A 21,074-nucleotide genomic window follows, 5' to 3' on the forward strand; every position below is an offset into this window, starting at 1 on the left:
AGAGTGCCCTGAGTATTGAGGTTGTTAATTTTGGTGTCCTTGGTGTTCTTTCATGCCACAGATGTAAACGAAAGTGCACAGTTTTGGCACAATTTATGTGAAAATGGGAGCTATTTCTGGTTTAATGACGTGCTGTGGCTTCTGTGTATGTCAGACAGATTCATTAATGGGCTGAAATGAAAGCCTGAAAGGTCCCCTTTCCAGTGATAACAAGCACGATGGTATAGGATATTGGCAATACCCCCAACATAAGCCATAACTACATATACAGCCGATATTAAAAAACAGTATTTATTATAGGGGGGTAGTAACTTCAAGAGCTGAAAAAAGTGATTTCGCTACCACCCCATGACTGCTATCAAGCTTTTTCTACTAGTGGGGGGATATACCTTGCCAAAAAATATTGCTAGCATTCCCCCCCCCCAGATGGCACCGGTCGACCCCTCGGCTCATAGCCTATCAAATCACCCTTAAGGAACAATCCACCCATTTTTGATTTTCAAATATTTGCAGTATTTCCAAACATTATTGATTGTGCATACCATTTTCTTCTCAGTGTTTTCAGTACTTAGATTTATTGGATCAGAGTTATTAGCATATCTTAGCATAATGACTGGAAGCGAATGGGAACAATAGCATCAAGCCACACATGATTACAGGACGGGATTAAAGATGGCCTCTCAACGTCATTTGATTAATATTGCTGTGTTCCCCATTGTTATTGAATGTGTTACGCGTTGGTCCTGTTTTAAAAAACGTTCTGGTTGCTTTGTTTTCAAGCCGTTTTTGCAAGCCAGCAATGTGGCTTGTGGAGAAACGAGAGGGTGTTCCGTGTTTCTCGTGGAAATGCGTCTCTGATTGGCTCACTCTTCCTGCTCTCGTGGAAATGCGTCTCTGATTGGCTCAGTCCTCCTGTTCTTGGATAGAATGTAATGGGAAACAGAGTCGCCACTTCTCCGGGTGGTACTGCACTATAGGGGCGCCAACGGAGGCGTGCATGCTCCATTCAGGGCTGTGCTCTTTCGACAGCGACCCCTAGGCGAGCTGCAGGCACGGAGCAACCAGAGTGGGCTTGCTGTATGGATGAGGCTTTGTGCTGTGTGTGTACCTGAGAGTAGCAACCAGCTGATAGCTAAGCTAAGCTAGATTTCGGGCCACCAGACGTTGCTTGTATTGAAAACAAGCAGAAAAAAATGACGACATGTTTTTAGAAAAATGGGTCGACATAAAGCTTTGTGGGCAACGCCTTCTTTCGATGTGACGAAATACAGAAAGGCTTTCGTGATTCGCTCGTTTCTCTGCATTATTTATGTAAATTGGGAAACACCGGGAAACACAGCCAGGCGAGGTGACGCACCGCTATGAGAGCCTTGCAAGTGAGTTTAACTTGGGGTGACCGTCCGATCTTCAAAAGGAGTGAGTAAAACTGTGTTTTATCGGAAGTTGGCCTTTAAATAGATCTTTTGCACTCTGGTGAATTTTACATTAATTTTTAAGTAGTTTATAAGTACATTTGAGGATGTTTTGTTTGTGCCCATAGACTTGCATTGCTATGCTTAATTTGGCTATACTGTTAAACTAGGCAATGCAAACACATACAAAAATGATACACACATTCATGAATAATGCTTGGAAATACTGCAAAGATGTGAAAATCAAAAAAGGGTGGACTGTTCCTTTAACATTCGATTTAAATAATATACAACATACCAAGTGGTTAGTTGTGTTATCTGGTCAATTAAGTTTGCAGCAAAATATGACACTTGACAGTTTGGCATTGGCAAAGTGCTAAATAAAACATGTCAGAAGCCACATTTCACTACAAAACTATGTGGTATGCTCCATGTGCCTGCTCTCCACAAACTAATTAGTTTAAGTTTGAATTACTGCACCCCTGCACCACATCAGTTCAATGCCCTTCAGATACAGACACAACTAAAGCCCACACACTGCCCCAGACCTCTCACACGCACACACATGCATGCACATCACTCTCCTCTCCAACAGGGGTTAAATGCCCTTCAGACATAGACAGGCAGAGTGTTCATTCCCACCTGCATGAGGTAGTCTGCGATGTACTCTGGTTTTAGGCAGCGCACCCGGTGTGCCTGGGCCTCGGCCACATCAACTCGGAAGTCCCCCGGCTTCAAGCGGCTGAAGTCTGCAAACAGGTGTGTGGCTCCCTTGTACAAAGATGGTGACGGGCCCGACGGGACAACCTGTGTGTGTGTGTGTGTGTGTGTGTGTGTGTGTGAGAGTAAGTGAGAGAGAGAATGTGTGTGTGGGAATATGAGAGAGTGAGAGAATGACAGAAAGAGTGTGTGAGAGAGGGGGGGAGAGACAGAGCGTGCTCACAGCATGTACTATTGAGGTCTCACTTGTTAAATTTATATACAGCAGTGTTTATTACACCATGCATGCATGTATGAATGGAAAAAATAAAAATAAAATAAAGAAAAAAGCATTGTGAAAGGTGAACTGAACACGGCAGACAGATGGCAGGATGTGGTTTCATGTGGAAGGGCACAGGGGCTGTCTAACCTCGGCGCCGCCAGACTGCAGCAGCCTCCTGAAGCCGGCCTCTCTCGTCTGGTCGATGTTCAGAATCACCACCCAGCCACTGAACGCACCCTGGAAACGGTTAATCATTTTAGAGGTAAAACATGACACATGTAGATCAGTTCCATCCATCCAGAATATTTATGTGTTTTAGCGAAGTGAGTTGTGGACAGCCGAGGTGAGTACAACTGATGCAATTTGGACGAGTTCCAAGATTTGAACTTTGAGTATGCGAGTAACAAATTGGAAGGTAAAGTTCTGATTAAGCTTACTTCTCACTTTTGCAGCAACGGTTAACCCGTGGGAACGTTAGCGAATGTTCGAATGTCCATGAGCGATTGACGAACAAGCGAGTGAGCGACTAAATGGTGGTAACTTCTCGGAATGCAATCGTTTTTCGCAGTTTTTCCAATTGTGTGCATGTCTGGGAATATCTTCAAAACTTTGGTTCTATTTTTGGAACTTAATCAGAAAAGGCCTTTTCATCAAACACAAACTGGCACACAAATGATGTGTACAGAAAAAAGCCCAGTCTAGACCATCTCGAAAACCATGTCCATTATGTCAAAAATATGTTGAAGGCAGTCATACTTTTAAGTTATAAACAAAGCTTGAGGAAAAGCTGCATGGCTTGTGTAAATATTAAACAGAACAGTGTTATACGGTTGTCAGCTATCTGGGTGGCTCCTTAAATGGGTAAACAAAATCGAATGTTTCAATCTCTCATCATGAACTGTTTGAGCGACAGAAGTGAACATAATTATTTAGCAGCTGTATTTTACCAGCTACAAAAACGATTTAGTCGATTCTGATCTGAGCACAGCATAAAAGGTACTGAGTGTTCTAAGGTACTGGAGCACCAAAGGTTGTAAGGGTACTAATTAGTACCTCTTTGGTACTAAGGGTTCTAAGTGTACTATGTAGTACCTCTTTGCCGTCGGTGTCCTGTAGGAACCTCCTCCAGCGCATGGCTGCCACGGCCAGCCTCCTCTGCTGGGAGGGGATGGAGGGCAGCGCATCCAGTATGGAGCCGCTACCCCACTCATACTCATCCTCCTGCAACACACACATAAGCACACGCACACACACATACACCATTCATGGCATTAGTCAGGGCTGATCAGACACGGGAAAGTCTCATGCTTAACACACATGGTTAATGATCTTTATTCAACTCATCTGTACAGGATTTACGTGTGTGTGTGTGTGTGTGTGTACCCAACCTTGAGTTTTCAAATAAAGCTACAAATTAATATACACTGTAAGCACATGTGCCTGGCCTGTGGCCTGTACTGTAGGATGTGGTTAGCCACTACATTGAGAAATCTAGCCATGAACAAGTTACTGCAAGTGTATATTTTGTTCATACAAAGTAGTTTAACCAGGAAATAGTTTCATTTCCTATTTTAGCACATGGCATAAAATGGCTTAAATAGTGTTAAAATATGGTGCTGAGGGCTAACTCTTGCCACAATAGTGATGGTCATGTGTTTACATACCCTGGAAGAATATATGCTTTCTTAGCAATTTCTCATAGAATATGAAGGATTACACAAAACCTTTTTTTCACTCATTGCTAGTGACTGGCTAAAGACATTTATTAGCAATCCTCTGTGTTTACTCTTTCAAAATCAGAATCACAACACAAACTATCCAAATTACCCTGATCAAAAGTTTACATACCCCAGTTTCTGATGTTGTATACTGCCCCATTTAACATCATTGACCGCTTTAAATCTTTTGTAATAGTTGTGGATAAGGCTCTTAAATCTTCTCAGATGGCAAAACAGCCAATTATTGCTGGAAGAATGGTTGTTTCCTACAATATCGTTGGGTGTCTTTCCGGAGCCTCATGCTTGAGGTTTCCCCTGAGTGGTTAATTGATGTTGAGGTCAGGAGAGTGAGATGGTTGCTTAACAACCTTCATTTTATTTTTGTGAAGCTAATGACAGGTTGACTTGGAGTTCTCTTTTGGATTATTGTCATGTTGGCATGCCCAAACAATGGCCTGTGTGCAGCTTCAAGTCTGATGAGGGTTAAGTTTCCTCCAGAATTTTTCAGAGGGTTATGTTTTCATCATTCCATGAGTATGGACCAAACGTACACTGTAACTCATATGTCCCCATGACATCAGTGGTCCATCACCATGTTTCACAGACTTTCTCCTGGCAACCCCCGACAGATATTTTCTAATGTGCCTCTTTGCTGTACAGCTTGAAACATTTTTTCATGTTGTCCTGTACATCACCTGAAGTTATTTTTTTGGTTGTCCTATGCCTCCTGAACAACTTCCCATGCAATCATCAGGGTTCCCACACCTTTTTCATGAACAAATTCAGGCACATTTCAAACACCTTCAAGCACCAAATGTTCAGTTTTCCAGCACCAGGTCGGTTTTCCAGGTCGCGGGAAGGGCGTGTGGGGGTCCTCCCCCAGAATTTTGTGTTTTTAAGATGCAATCTCCTGCATTCTAATCAATTTTAGGTTGTCGAATGGCAAATCCCATCTGACATCTCACTCCCTCAGATTTTTTATGTACCTGAACAATTTATTTCTATTATTTGGCTTACTGAACTTGACTTTTGACACAAATTTCAAGCATTTTCAAGCACTTCACTAAACATTCAAGCATTTTCACAACCTTGAAAGCACTCAAGCATTTTCAAGGAATTCAAGCACCAGTGGGAACCCTGAATTATACATGAGCTTTTATTTGATCTACCTGCCAATGGCTTGATTCCAACCAAAGCCCTTATATGGCACGTCTGAATTGAAATTTCAACAGTGCAAATTGACATTCTGAATTTGTTTGAAGCTTTTTATGTGACTTTCCTGTTTCGTAGAGTTCAATTATCTGCCCTGAAAGACCCTTTTGACAAATATTTTGCTTTCTTGATGATGTAGTAGAACATGAAACTGTAGTGAAGCACTGACTTGAGGGATGCAAGGTTCTCTCGGGAGTCCAACTATTCACTGACCTTTTATGCACAATCAAATCGCAAGACAACTGTTATGGCCATTCAGACCCATTTGTGTGAAATTGTATGAACGTTATTAGCCTCAAATCACCAGGGTATGTTAAGTTATGACCAAGCTTATTTGGGTAGTTTCTGCTGTTAATATTATTTTAAAAAACTCAAACCAGTTTCTTTCCAATAGATGGCTTCATTCAAACAATAGTGATGAGCAAAGATTTTTTGGTATCATCCATTTTTTTCTGAGAAATGGATAAAAAACTAAATATTCTACTGGGGTATGTAAATATATGACCACCACTTTACCTCAACTCCATACAAGCGCTGCACTCTGAATCCCAAGCACTTGTCAGAATTCCAAGAGCTAGTTGAAATTTGGCTTCTGCTGTGATGGACCAGCACCTATTCGTCATCGTCATAAATATCTACTTTCCACCCATTTACGAGGCTCAAAGTAGCTCAATACTTCATTCCGCAGAGTTTAGAACCAATTCCATTCTTACAGGCTTACTGGCTGATATAGCCAACGCCAGAGTCGGTTTACTATAGACTAGTCCAGTGTGCTCACTCACTACTTTTCCGGGTGGTACTGCACTCTAGGGGCGCCAACGGGTGAGTGCAGACTCCATTTGAATGAATGGGCTGCGCTCTCTCGACAGCGCCCTCTAGGTGAACTGCAGGCATGGATTGACACACTGGTCTCTTATACCGACTCTGGCGTTGGCTATATCGCCCAACCTGGCGCAGCCTGTAAGAATGGCATTGTTTCTAAACAAACTGTGGGCTACCAAAGTTCTCTATGCCTCGTTTTACATGTCAACAACCCCGCGACTCTACAGAATGAAGTTTTGGGCAACTTTGAGCGTCGTAATTGGGTGGAAAGTAGAGATTTATAACGATTGCTACTTCTACACCCTCCTGAACCACAGCAAAAGCCCAATGTTCGCATCGGCTAACTAGCGCTGGATTTCTCAATGCAAGGCACGAATGGAGTTCAGGTATGTGCCCAGACTTAGCCCTCAGCATCATGTTTTAACACCATTTAAGCCATTTTACACCAAATTTCTCCTTTAAACTTCAAAAAGGTGCCAATACTAACATGCTGCGCTGTAAATTAATAAAACAAATATCTTTGGGACCTCGATGAAGTGTCCCTCTGCGCGGCAGGCCTCCAGGTATGAGCGGTGCAGGATCCACTTCCCTGCTGCCATGGCAGCCAGGTACTTCTCGTTGCGTAGCGGGTGGCCCACGATGATGTGCGTGCAGCTGGGGTCGAAGCTCTGCCGCTCCAGCACCACGCCACCTGCAACACCATCATGTTACACCGTCAATGAAAGTGAAGTGAAAGTGAAAGTCCTGCCCACCTGAGAAACTCCAACTCCCATTGTAACTGTGACACAGCGAGCACTCCACAGCAAACAGTGCACACTGCACACAACAACATTGCATTTACGCCTCATCCGTGCAATGGGGTATTTTGTAATAGATTTTATTTTTTGATATTTGATTCAAACAAATGCATAGATACAAACTTAAATGCTGTCAACCACCATGGTGGCTTTGATGTTAGATTGATATGCATGTTGGTCTCTGAAACAAAGCCACACAGCAAGCAGTGAACAAGGACGTAGCAAGGGGTGCAGCGCTTGGACCACCAGACCAGACCACAGGCTCGATTAAACCTGGGCCATTATTCTCAATTCCACCCTATTTCTCTCTCCCAATTACTTACTGTCCAGTCTTCATCTAGCCTGGTGACGCGCCCATAATACTTCTCTTTATTTGTATTCATGGTCTGGAGGTTCTTTTCTGCGGAGGGTTTAGTCGTCCACCAGTAGAACGGCCAATAAGCGAACGATTGGGTGAGAGCAGTCCAAACTTTCAAAACCAGAACTGAGTGCAATCTTCCCGCCCTTCTAATCGCATCAGGTCAAAGAACCTCCAGACCATGAATAAGAATGAAGAGAAGTATCATGCGGGGGTCATACCAGGATAGTCTTCACGGCCCCATCATTCAAATATAAGCCGCAGAGTGGCCAGACGATACTCTAACTAAAACAATGTGCCATACCCAGCTCCTCTATGAGATGGCTGTAGTCGATGCGCTCCTGAGGGTTGAGCGAGGAGAGCTGGAAGCGAGGGATCTTCTTCTCCGGTTCACGCTCCTCTTCCTCCACCTGAGAAGTAGAGAAGATTAGATCACACTGTTTAACCAAATATAACTTAATCACAGGGAGAATACTTCTAAATCTAAATGTGCAACTGAATACCATTACCCACACACTACACTACCCTCTGAGGGAATGGCGCATGACCGGGCAAATACACCGGCAGCAACAAGATCAAGCGACAGAGAATCGCTGGACTGTGCAGCGAGAGCGATACGAGCGATAGAAGCGACAGAGTAGTCTGCTAAAATCATTCCAACAATCCCATTGGCTGTGGCGGCTGTTGCCGATCCACATCATAGCTAATATGCATAATATTTGCTCAAGTCCAACTAAAAAATGTAGCTCAAGTTGCTCAAATCACCTCTAGTCGCCCGAATAGTTTTTGTCTCTTCTCTCTCCCACAATTCAATACAAAGACAATCACTTCCGTCGCTTGACTCGCTCAAGTCGTGCTTGGTCCATTAGTGTCTTTACTCTGTTCAACTCCGTTTAAGTTGAAATGTGGGTTTGATTTCACCCCATCGTTTGGTAGTGACCTTGAGAAACGATTACTCGTGCTAGGGGTTAACCCTGTTAAAATTTGAAATGTTCTGAGAGTTTCTTCTAGAATGCATGTGACATAAGGCTCTAAGCCACAATCCTATGGCAGCCATGCCCCTTTAGGAGACTAGGAGAATGACTGGTCTCCTAAATGGGCGTGACTTCCCATTGAGCTGCAGACTTGATCTCACTTTGTTGCTTTGGTGATACAAGGTAGGAATTATCTTGATGCATTTAAACGAATTACAATGCACTCAAGATTAAAAGGTGACAAACATAAACGAAAACTGTGAAACAAGAAAGAAAAATGTCTGCATACTTATATCTTTTTGTTAATTTAATGGACACGTTTTCGATTGATGGGCCTTCCTCAGGGCTCAGGTCTCCAATTCATCTTGGTGACCATATTAAAAACCTTTGGCAAGGCCAGGCCATCCTACCTGAGGCAGCGCAGCCGGTGGTTTGGCAGTGGGCAGGGCGATGCTGGGCCCTTCCGGGGTGCGGATGTGGGGCTCCACCGCGGGCTCCCTGGGAGGACTCTTGGCCTTCAGACCCAACTGCTTCTCTATCACCTCGTAGGCAGCTGGGGGATGGGGTGTATATTATGAGTGAGGTGGCAAATGCAAGTGTGTGTGTTTGTGTGTGTGAGATAGATAGATAGATAGATAGATAGATAGATAGATAGATAGATAGATAGATAGATAGATAGATAGATAGATAGATAGATAGATAGATAGATAGATAGATAGATAGATAGATAGAAGGATAACTTACAGGTTCATATGCAAGTGTATGTGTGTGCAGTGTTTCCCCCAGCATTTTTGTTAGTCAAGGTGGTGGGGCGTTAAAAGTATATTTTTTGGCTGAGCATTGGGCAACTTTAGAAATTACATTCACAACATGAAATATGTTACATAACATATCTTTTCAGGGGACCTAGTCAAGGTCAGGGGCGGAGTGGGAAGACTTTTCCCACCAGGAGAATTTTCCCCTTAGCGGCCCTTTTTGCCCCCCCCTTGAAATACTGAAAACGAAACTATGTTAATAAGATCTAGTAAACTTCCGCGATCTACGGTGTATGATCATTATCAGTAGAGAAGGGATGTGTCCAATTTACTGTTTGACACCGTCACTGAGGTATTGCGGTCGGGTAGACGGTATATATACTGGTGAGTCAATTTCTTGGTGACGATAAGAAGTGAAACGTAGTTAGTTAGCCTTTGCAATGACACATATAATACTCTGGGGCCGGCTGAGAACATAATGCGGCCGCTATAATACCTTTCGCGGCCGCGGCCCACCGGGACAAGTCCCCGATCTCCCGATGGCCACTCCACGCCTGGTGAAGGTGGTAGGTGTTTCTTGTCAAGGTGGCCGCCTAAGCAATAAAGTGCTGGGGGAAACCCTGTGTGTGTGTATGTGTGTGTGTTGCACATGCATACCTGCAAACTCAGGAGGGTTGAAAAAGGTGACAAACTAATCGCGGCGCCGCGGCAAACCCGCGAGCCCCCCCCCCCCCCCCCTAACCGCCACAAAAAAGAACAGTTAAAAAGACGATATTATATATACAAGGCTTACACTATTACAAACTTCTTAGACTTAGACTTCTGAACTAATTTTATTCATCACCAGCCAATATATGTCTTACAAGCCACCCAGACGCAATTCTAGGTTAAGCTGGGACCCCAAGCGAAAACTCAACAACTACTGTTGCTTAAAGTCTTAGCTGTTACTCACCATCTACTTTGGGGGCCCCAAGCGGCTGCCTATTTAGCCTAGTGACAAGAAGCGCCTCTGCACTCACCACCTGTCAAAATTTAAGTTGTCCTATTTATTATTACCAGCCAAAAGGAGGGAGCACACGGTCACTTGGGGTTGTCTTAACTTTGAGCCCCACTGCAATTGACTATGAAAGCATTTGCTGCTTTTGGCTAAAGAGGGTAGGCTAAATAATAAGGAAATGTATAATATGTATAATATAATAAGCTATAATATATAATAATAATAATATAATATATTATAATAAATGTATAATATAATAAGCTATAATAAGTGCCAAGGCATTTTAGTGAATTTATGAATGAATGAGAGCAGAATTTCAGCATTTCCCCAATACAATGGTGTTGTAGCCTACTATGAAGAAGCATTGGATTGTAGAAAAAGATAAAGGCAGATGTCATCTAGGTTAATAGGCTATTTAGATTAATTATTATGATGTCTTTGGTTGCTAACATTAAATTCATGATTGCACACGTTGCAAAATGAGTCATATAGCTATTGAGACAAATAGCCATTGCTATGCATTCCTCTCACGTTTATGAAGGTTTCATCGAGTGTGTATCTGACATAAGGGAACCAAATTTAATTCTCTATTAATCTGCCCAATTTATAGCGCAGTCAGTCCCTGCCTACCGTCATTCTAACACATTTTCTCACTCTGAAGTATTCAATAGCGTTTTGGTCAAATATCAAAACAAGCATGAATATATTGCCGTCAATTTAAATAAAGCGAAACATCCATGTTAGGACCGCAGACCTGACGTTGGGCTATATTTATTTTCACAAGTGGACGGGCTTAGCTAATGAAACAGTTCACAATTCCCAAACCCTGCTGAAATCCTTTACCTTTGAAACGGCGATTTGGACAGCGGTCATTTGTAAAAGGAAGGCGACAGTACCTAGGTAGAAGATAATAACGGGGGGGGATACGTGTGTTTCGCGACCACCGTTTCATCAGCTGTTCACTCCGACTGGTGCGGTGCCTCGAGTTTTGCCGCTAGTAGAACTAGCCTTCTGAATTAGCGCTCTGATTGGCCAATGTTTCCCCCGACACACGTTGCGGCCAATGGGAACTACAGGCAGAGATCAATAGAATGTCGCTCAACCGTAATGTCTGTAGAACTAGCAGAGATTCTATGAGTACCGTATCCAGTCTATCTAGTCTGTCTACCCCCCCCCCCAAAAAAAAAAAAACTCCTCGGATCTACACGATTCACGTAAGTGACCTATTTTGAGATCAAAACGGCGAATTTCGCCGAAAGGTGACAAGTTTGCAGGTATGCACATGTGTGTGTGTGGGTGTGTGGTGAGGGGCAGGCAAAGTTAGTACAATTCAATTGTGGTTTAGTGGTGTAAAAAGGATTGATGAGTTTCAAATGAAGTTTATCTAATATAAAATCATGTTAAGTCATCACAGTCTGGGAAACTTGTAAAAATTACAGTTAAAAAAATGTACAGTCATGACAATACTCACACCGAAACACATTACGAGCACAGCAGCACTGTGACTAATAATAAACTTACACCAACGTGTGAATGCTTGTACACACATACAATAGACACACGTGCACACACACTTTACCTTGGACTGGATACCCAGAAACACCTTCTAGATTACAAACTAACACACATACACTACACACTCTCTTTCCTGTGGAATCCCCCAACCCCAAAATAACACTCAAAGCCTTTCTCTCTCTCCAAAATCAATAAGCTCAGTCTGTCATAGAGCCTGTGATGCACGGAACAGACACATGTACAAAATATACATACAGTACAAACAGGGGGATACCATCAAATCCTTCAGTCCAATGGACCCAGCTGCAATCTCTTTCTCTCTCCCGCTCTCTTATTTTCTTTTTCATTTTCTGTCCTGTCATTCTCTCGTTGTCCCTCTTATTTCTTGAAAGAAACTTTAGCTTTATTTTTCTCTCTGTCCACCTCCATTTCCTCTTACCCATATCGATGAGCTCTGAGTCGGTCATGGAGCCGTGGGCCCCCGGTGCCGGTGGGTGGTGTGCGGGGTCGGCGAGGGCGGCCAGGCTCTCCGAGTGCTGGGAGGGGCTGCAGGGCCAGCGCATGTGGTCGGCTAGCTTGGCCCGCTCCTCGCGCGCCGTGGGGTCGTCCCACACGATCTGCAGCTGCTCGCTCTGGGACGGCTCCGTGTTCACCTCCACCGCCATCGCCATCGCCTGCCTGGACAGGCTGAAAGAGGCACACAGGAACACACAGTGAATATGTGCACACAAGCGTGCAAACTATGCACACATTTAAAGTGATACTGTCCCATTTTTTAGAAATAAGTTTATTTTACACCTCTCCTTGAGTTAAATGTTTGGGTGTACCTTTCTCTTGTACTTTTAACCGTTCTCCGAGTATGGCAGTGCAAATTTAACCTCAACGCAAGCAGATAACATTGAGATCTATGAGACCAGCTGGCGGCTAGCTGGTCTCATAGGACTCAATGTTAACTGCTAGTTTGGAGGTAAAATTTGCACTGTCATACTCGGAGAACGGTTAAAAGTACAAGAGCAAGGGGAGGTTTAATATGAGCTTATTTTCAAAAATGGGACAGTATCACTATAAGTACCTACTATTTTGATGTTAACAAATAAATCCAAAAAGTAATGGAAATATCCTGCAGGTTCATCTCCACAATTGCCTACCAAGACAGACTGTTTAGAAAAATGCATGCATATTTTACACGTGATGCGAGTGTAATAATAATAATAATAATAAAATAAATAATAATAACCAGAGTGCGATTTGTCATAAAACCAGAGGGGGGGATGTTTTTTTTTCATGAAACGTGACGTCACAAAATGAAGTTAACGCGACTAACAGCTCAATAGGCCTATTGGATGATATCAAATGAATAACACTTAATTCAGTCAAAAACAACGTGGCAGTGTATTTTTTCCCCCAACACGGACACGGACACTAAGACAATGCGTCTTCATTGAGAGGTTTTTTTTTGCGCCTAATGCAGTTGGACATCTCTTGCGCAAAAAAATGTTACACTGAAATCGCGAAGGGGGAATTCTGTAGCCTACATTTCGTGTGCCAAAAACACTTCAGTCACTCACAATCCTAAGCGCACTAACCCTAGAAATAGCCACCGAGTGTAGGCAGAGGGGGCTTTCAACGTGTCGTCCTCATGCGTTGAAACTTTCTACAAACTTTTAGTCGGGTCATACAAATTCATTGCATGTTCAGGCACTACTCCACCCATTCCGTCTGCCTTGACAGTAGCCTAGATTTACGATTAAGGCACAACGGTTTCATAGCCTAATGTGCAGACAGAAATACTTAAACAATTTCAGTAACTTTTCTGCTCCATTTTAAAGCACCTCCCTTCCTAGAGCACCTGCTTTTTTGCCATTTGCATTCTGCATCCAATAGGCACCTCATCAATTAGCGAGAGGGCACAACGCGCACCTCCTCTGCGGTCTAACAAACCCCGAGGAAAGTGATCAGGACAACTCTCGCAACATCTGCCTACTGTCGGCGCGTCTTTTTGCATAGCCACTCAAGAACAGTCGGGAGTTGGAAGCAAAGTAGCCTATTTCAAACCAAATGTCTTAAACATTTCCTTTGTTAGCTCCCCCACTGACGCTGCGCAATGCAATGCGCCCCTTTTGCGCGCCTGTTTGTAGGCATTAGCCAAGTAGTTGGGTAGGTTGTTTCCTATTTGATGGTCCATCAAAAAAGGACTAACTGCTGCTTTGGCGTTTCATTTTCGCAGGTCGTTTGCATTAGCGATATGTTACTAATTCCCGTACATAACGCAACTTTGTTGCATATGTGCTGTTGAGTCCGGGACCTCGTAAACATCAAAGCTTCCACCACGTCGGGCAATTTTGAAAGTGAGTGCAATGTAGACTGCATAAAAGGGTCACAAGTTGCCTGTCATGTCAACATTTTTGTTAGTTTATTTTGATAGGCCTATTTGCGAGGATATTTTTTCCAGCAAAGATAAAAACCAGAAGGGGGGATAATCCCCCCCATCCCCCCCGGCAAATCGCACCCTGATAATAACAATACATCTGTTTTATATAGTGCTTTTCATGCTACTTAGACCCTTGAAGCGCGAGTATCCACACAACACAAACACTTTTTCACTATTGATATGGTTTAATCTTCGCTTATCTATTGTCCGATGAGGTGTCACCAACCACCAACCTTTCGCAATGACTCATGACACACGTTCTTCCATTGCATCACACCAACATCTCTCCATCACAAGACAAGTTCTTGCATTACACCACACTAAAGTTCACTTTTGGTTTCTAGATGGGTTTGCCACCACAAAGAAATGATACATTTGTAGTAACATTAACATAACATAAATACAGCTATGAAAATGCAGTAAATAAGAGACCACTAAGAAATTATCAGGTTTTTTTTCAGATTTTACTACTTATACCTATGTATATATAGCATAAATACAAGCAGGTCAAAAAAATGATCTGGACACACTTATAACACTCTGGTTGACTTGGAAATGAGGTCCTGTGTCCAAAAAAAATGGAGCGCTGCTTTAAGGCAGGCCTTACTGCCTGGACTCCAGAGTGCTGGTTCTGGACACGTGGCAGCAACGGGGTTTATTTAGCGGTGCACCTTTTGCAAAGACAAATGTTGGGCTACACTGAGTGGAAGTTATAGTCTATTATAGACAGCTATAGTCTGAAACACCTGAAAAAAAAGTCTGCTAAATTCCTAACCCATTTAAGCCACTTTGGCTAAGCGCCTCTACAGCTAGCCTGATAGATGTTGGGCAATACTGAGTGGAGGTCCAAGATGTGTTTTGGGGTGTTAACACATTGAATACCAGCCGTTTTTTTATTTTACTCCCAGCCAATTTAATCATTTTTTGAACAGCCACCGAATACTTTGTCTTAAAACTACAGACACATGTCAGGGCTTGTTCGGAAGCCCAAAATCTCAGCTGTCTGTATGTTTTTACAGTTTGTTCCTAGCGTATTCCATTCCGAAGTTATTCAAGTCTAAGTGAGCAGTGGTTTAGGTAGAAATAGCGTTTTTCACTATTCGAACGGAGATAAAGCCTTTTTTGTCATGGGTGCGCTCTTTGACTCTCCGAGTTTAAATTGCGGGTCTAAATGCATTTTCACGCCCGAAGAACAACTCTAGTAGCTCCCAAGTAAACTATTTCGATGCAAAAATCACCTGGTCAGGCTATTGTTCAGAGCCACATCATCTGAAATGCAAGCTAGCTAATGTCACTTGACTGGCAGTTTTCGTTCTGTTCATCACATTATTACGAAAATCACACAGAATGTGCATTAGAATGTGTAGATTCAGAATCCATTAAAAAAACGTAAAAACTTCATTTTACGTTTTGGGAGCCAACGCATGGGAGGCAAAAACGTACTTTTACGTGACTTGGGAGTCAATGTGTTAAGACAGACGTTAGAGCAATAGCAATAAAGGCAATGAGTGTGGTTTTTGGTTGTTGAGGCAGGTCTTACCGCCGTGCCTCCAGAGTGCTGGCTCTGGCCACGCGGGCACGCCGCGTGCCACTGCCGGGGGTGTGGGTGTTGGAATCGGAGCCATCGGAGTCCCCATTCGCTATCCGCATGGACGAACGGCGGGCAGAGGTCACTTTGGTGGCCGACATGATCTCCTGCAGCTGCCGCTGGAGGCTCTCACGCATCTCCAGCGCCTCCATCAGGTCTGAAGGAGAGATGACAGAAGATGACAGGGGAAGAGGGAGCAGGGGGGGAGGAAGAGAGAGTGAGAGAGCGAGAGAGCGAGAGAGAGAGAGAAATAAAGCCAGACACAGTGAAAATGAAATCTCTTCCAGTAGGAAATGAGAAAACGCCAGAAAGGCAAAAAGCGAGAAGTAAAGAGAGAAAGTGAGAAAGCGAAAAAGAAAACCAGAAAGAAAGAAAGCAAGAAATGAGGACAGACAGGAAATCAAGATTGTTTTACTCACCTCTTCTCTCTGGACTGGCTGGCTGGACTGTTTTCTCTGGCTCCACTTCATGGTTGGGATGCTGCGGGCTTGTGATGTCGGTCAGGTCATTTGGTGCAGGGCTCAGCTGAGTATTTTAAAACAGGCAAACAAACCAACTTAACATCATCATTAATCATTACATTAAAATTACATTGAAAGCAGACAGAGCAGAGGTATTTTTCAGTAGTATGGTAATCAGTAGTTAGGGATGTATTTTTTTTTAACGTATCGAAACACAGAAAACCTTACAAAGGCAAAAACGCTTCATAGCGTGTTTTGATTTCAGTATTGTTGGAAATAGCAAGTCATTTGGTGAAATGACTGAAAGCTTGTTGCGCCACACCCAGATTTACAGGTGGCGCTTTGAAGGGGTTTTAAGCAATCCAAACCTACTGGAATAGGGTAGCAAATTACCGGCACAAAAAATAATCCCCATACACTGAATACAAGGGATGTTGGTGTTGGTAGCTTTAATCATAGAACGTAAACATGCCACCAGAACACAAACGTGTGTGTGTGTGTGTGTGTGTGTGTGTGTGTGTGTGTGTGTGTGTGTGTGTGTGTGTGTGTGTGTGTGTGTGTGTGTGTGTGGTAATGCTTGCACAGTCATTTCAGTAGGAATGCACCAATACCGATACTGGTATCATTTACATTTAAAGGGCACTCTACACCAACCCGACGTTTGGGTCTTGTCGTGTGTTGGCTACAGTTGGGTCAGAATTGGTTCGGTGTGTGTCGTTGCGTCTGGGGTAGTTGGGAGGACGTTGGTGGTCGTGGGTCTCCGTCGGGAGACTTTGAACATGTTCAATTGGGTTAAGGACAGCATCGGTGGTCGGGCTCCATGCCGGACTGTGATTGGTTTGTGCTAACTGGGCAGGAGGTGGGAGGGCATTTGTTACCTCTAGTTGTTCAGTCTAGAAATCAGCAGGCTACATGCAGGAAAGGATCCGCCAAATGTGGCCTGCTTAAGTAATTACCGTAATATTTTTCACGGTTATTAATGACTACGCCACTCATTTATTAGGGTGAGAGAACCCAACCACCAGACACTTGATATATTTCCACGCAACAGGTTAACGTGAATAACAAGAGATGCAACTGTCGTACAATTCAAGGTTCTTTTTATTTTCTTTTAGTAATTCTTCCTTGTATTTAAAATATATGCCTCCTGGGCTCAGTCAGATAAGAAAAATAGAGGTCATGAATATATACAGCATTCAAAAAGGGCAATCGTTCAACAGGTACAAAATTGTGCAAAATGTGCAAAATATGCAATTGCACTGGAGATTGACTTTGGAGCGGAGGGGGAGAGAGACCGGGCAAAATGATCTGCCTGCCCAGATTCATAAACCAGCCTGAAATCGCTAAAGAGCTGCCCGAAATCGGACAAACATTGAGATCGATTAGCAGGATAGTCTATTAGGCAGCATTATTTTCATCCGCATTAGTCGGCTATACAACTAGATATTGTAAAATTACCGTCTGTGTATCGAAAATGTGCACCACTTTGCATTCATTCTCCCTCTTGACAAAGTGTCCTATCACGAAGCCAAAAAAGGACAATTTGCATGTTGCATAGCATTACACTGTGATTGTTAAGACAATGTCCATTTTCGTCTTTAGTCATCTATGGCAGTGCGAGAAATTAAGTCTACAGTGAAGTAGGCTAATGAAACCGCGAAAGTCATAGAGTTTTGTGAGCAAAAGACGAGAGATAGAATGTGGTCTTGATGGTTGAATAGGAGGGGGGCTTTGCCAATGGGCATAAGGCTAGTCTATTTTGAGTCATTAATGCATTCAACTCCTACGTGTGACTACTTGCGAAAAGTAGAGAGTTGACTTTGCTAAAACATGAAAGCATTCAACAAGGCCAGCCGAACCGCGAGCTCTCACACACGGAAGTTACTATAGGCCCTATAACAAAATCCCTCTGGGTGCTACCCGGGGGAGTGTCCACGGCAGGTGAAGTTGGCGCGGTGTTTTCGTGGAGCAAACTGTGCCCAATCAAGCACGAGGGGAGCAGACAGACAACTGATTAGTCATAGTTGTAACGTCTGCTCGGATGGGCTAGGTGTGCACCCGCCTTAAGTCTACAAGGAAATGGACAATGAAACATATCACAGCAAGAAAAAACAAGGCCATGCATTTACTTTCATTCTATGTTGTCGATAAATGTATCAGCACTCGATAGCGGCAAGTACAGAAATTAATGTACTTGTGCTCGTACTGGTTTTTTTAAAAAGTGGTATCGTATCCCTACAATTCAACTATGTGAGGAAATGAAATGTTCATCTCTCTCTCTCTATTATGTCAACAAGTGAAAATAATATGATGAATGAGCATTAAATCTCTCTCTCTCTCTCTCTCTCTCTCTCTCTCTCTCTCTCTCTCTGTCTCTCTCTCTCTCTGTCTCTCTCTCTCTCCTCCCCTCTCTCTCTCTCTCTCTCTCTCTCTCTCTCCTCTCCTCTCTCTCTCTCTCTCTCTCTCTCTCTCTCTCTCTCTCTCTCTCTCTCTCTCTCTCTCTCTCTCTCACAAACACATTCACACACAATTAAAAGACGCAATGTAAGAATTTAACGATGCTTTGTACACATTTTCTGACCGGCGCTCACCAACTCCCTGACCATTAGGCCAGGAGGCTCATGTACTAAGCTTACTGACAACAAAAAAACTACTGAAATTGTTTTCCCTTGACACGATCAGGTGTGCCAAAACTGACTAGACGTGGAAAAAAGCAGATCTCCAGGCAAATTTCTGAGCAGCTGTAAGTACATTCTGGTGTAATTGGTAATTTGGCGGCACACCAAGCAACACAGCACAACAACGTGTGTTGCATTCGGTCACAGATCATGGCAAAATGAAGCCAGTCAAGTGTATTTGACCATTGAGCTGTGTTATTTGATGAAAAAACAAAGAAACAAAGAAACAAGACACTTCAATCAAGTTATTGTTGAGACACGATTGCAACTGTATAAACTGTAACAGACCCATACAACTACCTTGGTATGAAAACAAATTTAGATGTCCATTATTTCCAGTGATGCCTGCCAGCTACTAAACATTTAATATTTTCAGGACTACATCAGTGAGGTCTATTCTTGCATTTGGCAGGAAAGTCTTGACTGCCTATTATTATTGCCACCATGTTTTTTTTTTTTAAACAGGTCTAATGTAAAATCAGTCCATCAATTACCAGGTGGATGTCAAACTGATGGGCTACAGATTAGTCATTCCTTGGGTGTATGGGCATGCATCCACCATCTTTCATGTTTTATACACGACATACAAGTTGGGAAAAAAAATGATAGCCACCTCTGGCACAGTGTGACTACATTAACAAAAAGCTTTTCTTGCTTTCCTCTTTTCACCATTCACGAAAACAATGCAGGGAGGAGGCAAGGTGGAGACTTGGGCTCATATGTGCTCATACATGTGCACAAGATTTCATGTGAAAACCTGTTTAAGCACTTATTGGTAAATACACTTTTTGTTTGTACGCATCTTTCCAGATTTTCACAGCCGCACTTTCTTTGGTAGGAAATGCAGACTTCTAGTAAATGAGGGCCCAGGCCTTACAGTCTTGTCTCCAGACTGGCATCTGACTCACCATGCTTTCCTTGGGGTCGGGAAGAGGCTTTGGTGGGTCGCAGGGTCTGACAGGAGGGGGCGACCTTTGGGAGCTGGACACCTGGCTTAGCGTCAGGCTCATCTTGGGGTTAAAGGTGAACGGGTAGAGAGACTCCGCTACTCGCTTCTGCTCCTCCGCACACTGCAACGACACACATTACATTAAGTTAATAAATTACATTACACATTACAAAGTCACAAATATGTGGAATAGTACTGATATAAGGAACAGTGAGCCTCGCATAACAAAGTTAATGTTACCGAGTTTTGGGGAAGAAAAAATATACAGGGTTGACACGGTACAAAATACTTAAAAAAAAACGATATTCACACACATTTACCATTTATAGAAAAGGTTGGCGTGTGCTTGTGTGTGTGTGCACGTGTGTGTAAAAACACAAGTTGCAAATGGTTTAATGCGTTGACACATTTTCCATTACGCAATTTCCAAGTAAAGCAGCATGGCATTATTGGTCAACATTTGTGGTAACTACTTGCTGTTATTGTCTCCTTAGCCTGATTGTTTTGTCAGCATTTTCTCCTCTGCACATTGCAACAACACATAACATTACATTACAAAAAAAAATATTTAAGGAACAGTGATTTAAGGAACAGTGAGCAACGCACACTCAACGCAAGTTAATGTTGGCAAGTTTTGGGGAAGAAAAAAAAATAGGGATGATCCAACACACCGTACACAATGCTTAAAAACAATATTCACACATATATAATTCATGGAAAAGGTTGGTGTGTGTGTGTGTGTGTGTGTGTGTGTGTGTGTGTGTGTGTGTGTGTGTGTGTGTGTGTGTGTGTGTGTGTGTGTGTGTGTGTGTGTGTGTGTGTGTGTGTGTGTGTGTGTGTGTGTGTGTGTGTGTGTGTTTAAACATGAGTAGCAAATGGTCTAATGCTAAATAGAGGAATGGTGGATATGTGAGGTTTTCTCCATCATTAATGAACATTAAGTTGTTTTTAATTGTATGGTGAATTGTATGCTGAAGGGTCCATGTCAATTGTACAGTAGTTTAACTCTAGACTATTGTAAAAAGAGGATTCCCCAAAACAATTGTGCAAAATGTGCAGTGAATCCATACTTTCATGGACATCAGCACACCAAAATATTCGATTAGGGGGTGCGCGAACCACATTGAAATGTACAAGGGGGTGCACAGGGGAAAAAGTTTGAGAACTGGTCTAATGCGTTGACTCATTTTCCATTATGCAATTTCCAAGTAAAGCAGCATGCCATTATTGGTCAACATTTGTGGGAACTACTTGCTGTTATTGTCTCCTTAGCCTGATGATCGTTTTGTCAGCATTTTCTCCTCTGCACATTGCAACAACAACAAATTACATTAAATTACAAAAAAATATGGGGAACAGTACCGATAAGTTTCGGAGAAGATAAGAAATGAGGGATGACCCTACACACCGTACACAATGCTTAGG

The 21,074-nt window shown here is 43.0% G+C and overlaps 1 protein-coding gene across 2 annotated transcripts in view; it reads right to left on the reverse strand.

Annotated features, from left to right (window-relative positions):
- Nucleotides 1–21,074, reverse strand: part of topbp1 (DNA topoisomerase II binding protein 1) — a 64,252-nt gene that overhangs the window by 12,982 nt on the left and 30,196 nt on the right. For both annotated transcript variants that reach the window (XM_063207072.1, XM_063207071.1), the window contains exons 18-27: nt 19,609–19,770; nt 15,981–16,086; nt 15,514–15,718; nt 11,982–12,229; nt 8,686–8,828; nt 7,606–7,711; nt 6,674–6,837; nt 3,487–3,615; nt 2,542–2,631; nt 2,055–2,219 (exon numbers count right to left, since the gene is read on the reverse strand). In XM_063207072.1, the coding sequence (XP_063063142.1) occupies nt 2,055–2,219; nt 2,542–2,631; nt 3,487–3,615; nt 6,674–6,837; nt 7,606–7,711; nt 8,686–8,828; nt 11,982–12,229; nt 15,514–15,718; nt 15,981–16,086; nt 19,609–19,770 (1,518 nt within the window). The remainder of the gene's footprint in view (nt 1–2,054; nt 2,220–2,541; nt 2,632–3,486; nt 3,616–6,673; nt 6,838–7,605; nt 7,712–8,685; nt 8,829–11,981; nt 12,230–15,513; nt 15,719–15,980; nt 16,087–19,608; nt 19,771–21,074) is intronic.

The sequence above is a fragment of the Engraulis encrasicolus genome, chromosome 9 (genome assembly GCF_034702125.1).
Source record: "Engraulis encrasicolus isolate BLACKSEA-1 chromosome 9, IST_EnEncr_1.0, whole genome shotgun sequence".
NCBI classification, from domain to species: domain Eukaryota; kingdom Metazoa; phylum Chordata; class Actinopteri; order Clupeiformes; family Engraulidae; genus Engraulis; species Engraulis encrasicolus.